Source organism: Nilaparvata lugens, unplaced genomic scaffold (genome assembly GCF_014356525.2).
Source record: "Nilaparvata lugens isolate BPH unplaced genomic scaffold, ASM1435652v1 scaffold10212, whole genome shotgun sequence".
NCBI classification, from domain to species: Eukaryota; Metazoa; Arthropoda; class Insecta; order Hemiptera; family Delphacidae; genus Nilaparvata; species Nilaparvata lugens.
The window spans coordinates 425-4790 of record NW_024088878.1 but is presented as its reverse complement, the minus strand read 5'-3'; the positions used below and the strand labels follow the sequence as shown (position 1 = coordinate 4790).

At 35.2% G+C, this 4366-nt stretch overlaps 1 protein-coding gene across 1 annotated transcript; it reads left to right on the top strand.

Annotated features, from left to right (window-relative positions):
• Positions 1–411: 411 nt before the first annotated feature.
• LOC120355332 (farnesyl pyrophosphate synthase-like) lies at positions 412–4016 on the top strand (the record flags this gene model as incomplete). The annotated part of the gene is made up of 2 exons (XM_039443682.1): positions 412–551; positions 3813–4016. Coding segments are annotated over 2 exons (344 nt in total), but the record flags the coding sequence as incomplete, so codon positions are not given.
• Positions 4017–4366: the final 350 nt, after the last annotated feature.

Below are 4366 nucleotides of genomic sequence, written 5' to 3'. Positions count from 1 at the left end.
CATAAAAATGATTCTGGTTATCCACCATGTTCCGTGATAAACGCTTTACTAGGAGGTTTGAGGTTAGATCTATCTATTATACTCTGAAAATTGTATTTGAATAGTTTATAATATCTCATGTATTTCATTAATCCAAATAAAATGATAGTATCTTATTGCAAAAACTTTATTCAATTCTAGAAGCATAAACTGATTCCGTTTCATAAACTATTTTGTAAACACGTTCACATCAAATCAGAATCAGCTGACTTCAAGGTTATTTTACAGCCCTAGGGCCGTAAAAATTTTACCGGCCTGGTCAGAAAACAATCACTTTCGGCCTCCATATGACGCACGTAAACCAGCTCATTACATCCAAGTGGGGCGAAAAATGCTTTATTGAACCATATTTTTGTTGTATTTTCACTCCAGGTATTGCATACAATGTGCCAGGTGGTAAGAAGAATCGTGGATTGGCCCTAGTACTTGGCTACAAGCATTTGGCGAAATCGAGCGATCTCACACCAGAAAACATCAGGCTCGCTCATATCCTAGGATGGTGTGTGGAACTTGTGAGTACACAGTGAAGATGAGCATTTTAGATAGTAGCGTAGATAGTGCGGCATACTTAAATGCTTCAACGACCTCCATTCTCACGCGCGACCTTTCTCACTTTCACTTGTGTGGCTTGCTTCGTCAAAAACCTGTTCTCCTCTTAAAACATTCTTTCTGTTGTCATTTTCATAATTCTATTCTGTTTTTCATAATTCTATTCTCGAGTTTCCTAGACTTTGTTTAGAAAAAAAAAACAACACATGGTTAAACACTTAGCCCCTCATTGTTGTGAAGATGTCCCGCTCCACTAACGCATTCATAAATATTCTCAACCATTTATTCATAGTTCTAAATAGTTTTCTCAAACATGTATTCATAGTTCAAGTTAACGTACTTCAACAATTCAAGTTTCTCTTCCAAACTAGATCATTTGCGCACAAGTTCTATCATAGAGAAAATATAACATTGATATCCTTTTTTTTATGTTCCAAATTTAAGCCGATTTTTTGTTAACTCAAGCCGATTACTGTCGACTGTTTTGGCCGGGTGACAGTGTAATGAAGGCACAGTATGAGAGACTACCAGCGTCTCATAGCTCACGAAAAAAGTACTAGGTCCGGCTGCGCAAAACCCAGTTAAATTTTAACCGTTTAAATTTTAAGTCTTTTCAAAAAACGCATTCTCTGATTGGTTCTCGTAAATTAATCACTGTGAAATTAACCGGCTTTTGTGCTACGGGCCAAAGTCTATCAGCTTGAGTTAATATTGAAAATTGTAACATAAACGCTCTATACCATGGGATTCTTCTTGTACTATCTTTTTTCTATGGTTCTGTAGTAAGGTTCCATGTTATTAATAATTGACATTGGTGTTGCCATCCTTGTTTATCATTCGACAAAGCAGATAGTGCTATTCTTTTCTAAGCTAGCAACGTTGCCAGATCCTATGCCAACACAATATTTCATCTCAATTATAACATTTATTGCGAAAAATATTTTCTTGGCGTATATTTTAATAGAATAAGTTGAGTAAATAAGTTAAATAAATCTGTGGTTTTTGAAAATTTCTTAGTCTTTTTATTCAATAAGAATAAGTTGAGTTAGCAAGTCTAATTTTTTTGGGTACACAATCACCAGCTTTACAAGACTGGTAACAACAACAATTATTATAGATCTACGAATGGATCTTATTCTATTTTTAAATGCAAGTTGTTAGTGAAAACTTATTATACAAGCATTGTTGAAATAGTTTCTCCTCATCATTTTCATGTCACTGATTTGCTTGGTCAACCTAGCGTGAGAGAAAGAACTTGTTCAATTTGTTTTGAAGGTACATAATCATATAAATGATGTTTCAAATGAATCACCCAATTTAAACAGTTAAATTCATTTTAAAAAAATGGTGCACTCAAACCAATTTACTTCAAATTACTCACAGATGTATAAGTTTATTATATTATTGACCGAGTGAAGTGAGGTCTAAGATTCAAGTCGACGGTTTGCATTTTCTTATGTTTATATGTTGCCATAGCCACCTCTAATAAAAGGCCCCGACCTACGATATTGCAACGTCGCAGCGTAGGCCTAGAATCTAATACATGATTGGTGAAAAAGATCAGCTGGTATTTTTAAAAATCTTTTTCACCAATCATGTATTAGATTCTAGGCCTACACTGCGACGTTGCAATATTGTAGGCCGGGCCTTGTATTAGAGGTGGCTATGATGTTGCGCATTTACGGCGAAACGCGGTAATATATTCTCATGAAATTTGACAGGTATGTTCCTTTTTAAATTGCGCGTCGACGTATATTCAAGGTTTTTGGAAATTTCATTTCAAGGATAATATAAAAGGAAAAGGAGCCTCCTTCATACGCCAATATTAGAGTAAAAAAAAACTATAGAATCTTCATCATAAATCAGCTGTCGAGTGGATTATAATTGCATGCAATGTCGCATGCGATTCAATATCTCAATGTAACTTAGTGAGAAAAAAGCCGATAACAGAATGTGTCGAATATTAATTGCATGCAGTGAAGTAGCATAGTATTTCTCCCGACTTTTCTCTGCTTTCAACTCGGTAAGCTTTGATGATAGTAGCATATATCTGTTTAATTATCATCAATTATTAGCATTGTCGATACAACAACCCAAACAGCCATTAGTCGTATAAACACTGATATCTCGCCGACACGACAGGACAGGACCAAAATTTACTCTGATTGACAGTATTAGAAGAGACTGTGATTTATAACTGCGCGAGGTCTACTGCTCACAGAACTACTAGTGTATTATAAGTGTTCTATGTCCCCTCCTTTTGAGGCTCGGACGACATCTAAACGGTAGCCAAATTCATCTCAGACTGTTCGCAAGATTCTTCTCAAACTGACTGTAGCTACTGCATCAGTTAGTCTGGTTTAGCTCCTCAATATCAAGTGCTAAGGAAGGAACATAAACACGATCTCTAACGTTGTCCTCCCTTAGCACTTGATATTGAGGAGCTAAAAATCAGGATACAAACAACAAGCTATATTGTATATTTCTAGCTAATATATATTCTTGGATAGAACTTTGAACTTTAAATTTGCTCAGTAAGAACATAACCTATTTTTTTCGGACATTTCCTTATTTATCAAAATTTGGGAACAGAATAGTTTTGGGCTATGCCTGTTGTTCTACCCGATCATATTCATATGATTGTAATTATATCAACGAATAAATAAATAAATAAATAAATAACTGGTGCAGTTATCGTAGATGACGCCCGAGCCTCAAAAGGAGGGCACATAGAACACTTACAATACCTGATCATAAACTTGATATTTATGTGAGTAATTTGATGTAAAAGTTTGTGTGCACCATTTTTTTAAATAAATATAACTGTTTGAAATTGGGTCATTCTTTTTGAAACATTCGGATCTTTTTTATATAAAGGGTGGCCTATTAGTCAGTTGACAACAGGATTTTAGATTAAAATTGCGTCAACTGACTTATTTATGGAATATGGTCAACTGACCACTCTGTATATATTATAACTAAAGTGCGAGATAAATTACTTTTAACATGAAGAGGAGAAACCCAGACTCCACAGTTTGTAGCATAGACACAGAGGACATCCTGTGCACAATTGATGCGCCGTGTCATTTTGCTTCATGTCTTGGATGAAAACATCTCTGTAACATACACAAACCAATATACCCACTTTAATAACATACTATCTTTATTGATTTTTTCAGCAGTCAGTTATCATATTGGTATTGTAATTTGTGTTTTTTTTGCAGCTGCAAGGTGCATTTCTTGTTTGGGATGACTGCATGGATGAATCGTCCACAAGACGTGGCAGACCCTGCTGGTATAAAATGCCAGGTGTTGGATTGACGGCCATCAACGACGGAAATTTATTGGAAAGCGGCGTTTTCCAATTGCTGAGGCGACATTTCAAGTCCCGGCCTTACTACATTGATATTGTGGAGTTATTCCATGATGTGAGTAGCAATCTATTTATCCTATCTATATGTAATTATCCAAAACTAGATTAGTTTCAGTCATCTATTATATAATATACGAAAGAAATTTCGGACTCACCTGAAATTGATCAGTTGCGACCTGAAAACTCTGACACCAGACCTGAGCAGCCATGTCACTCGAATATTATTATTTTTTATTTTCGGACTCACCTAAATTTTGGGGAGAATAGTACAAGTTATTCTTAGTTTTTCTCTCCCGATCTGTGCTTCATTGTAAAAGAATAAATAATGAATAAATTGTACGAGATAGGAAATATAAGATTGACACATTATCACGTATGAACTACAGGACTGATTAACTTGAAATT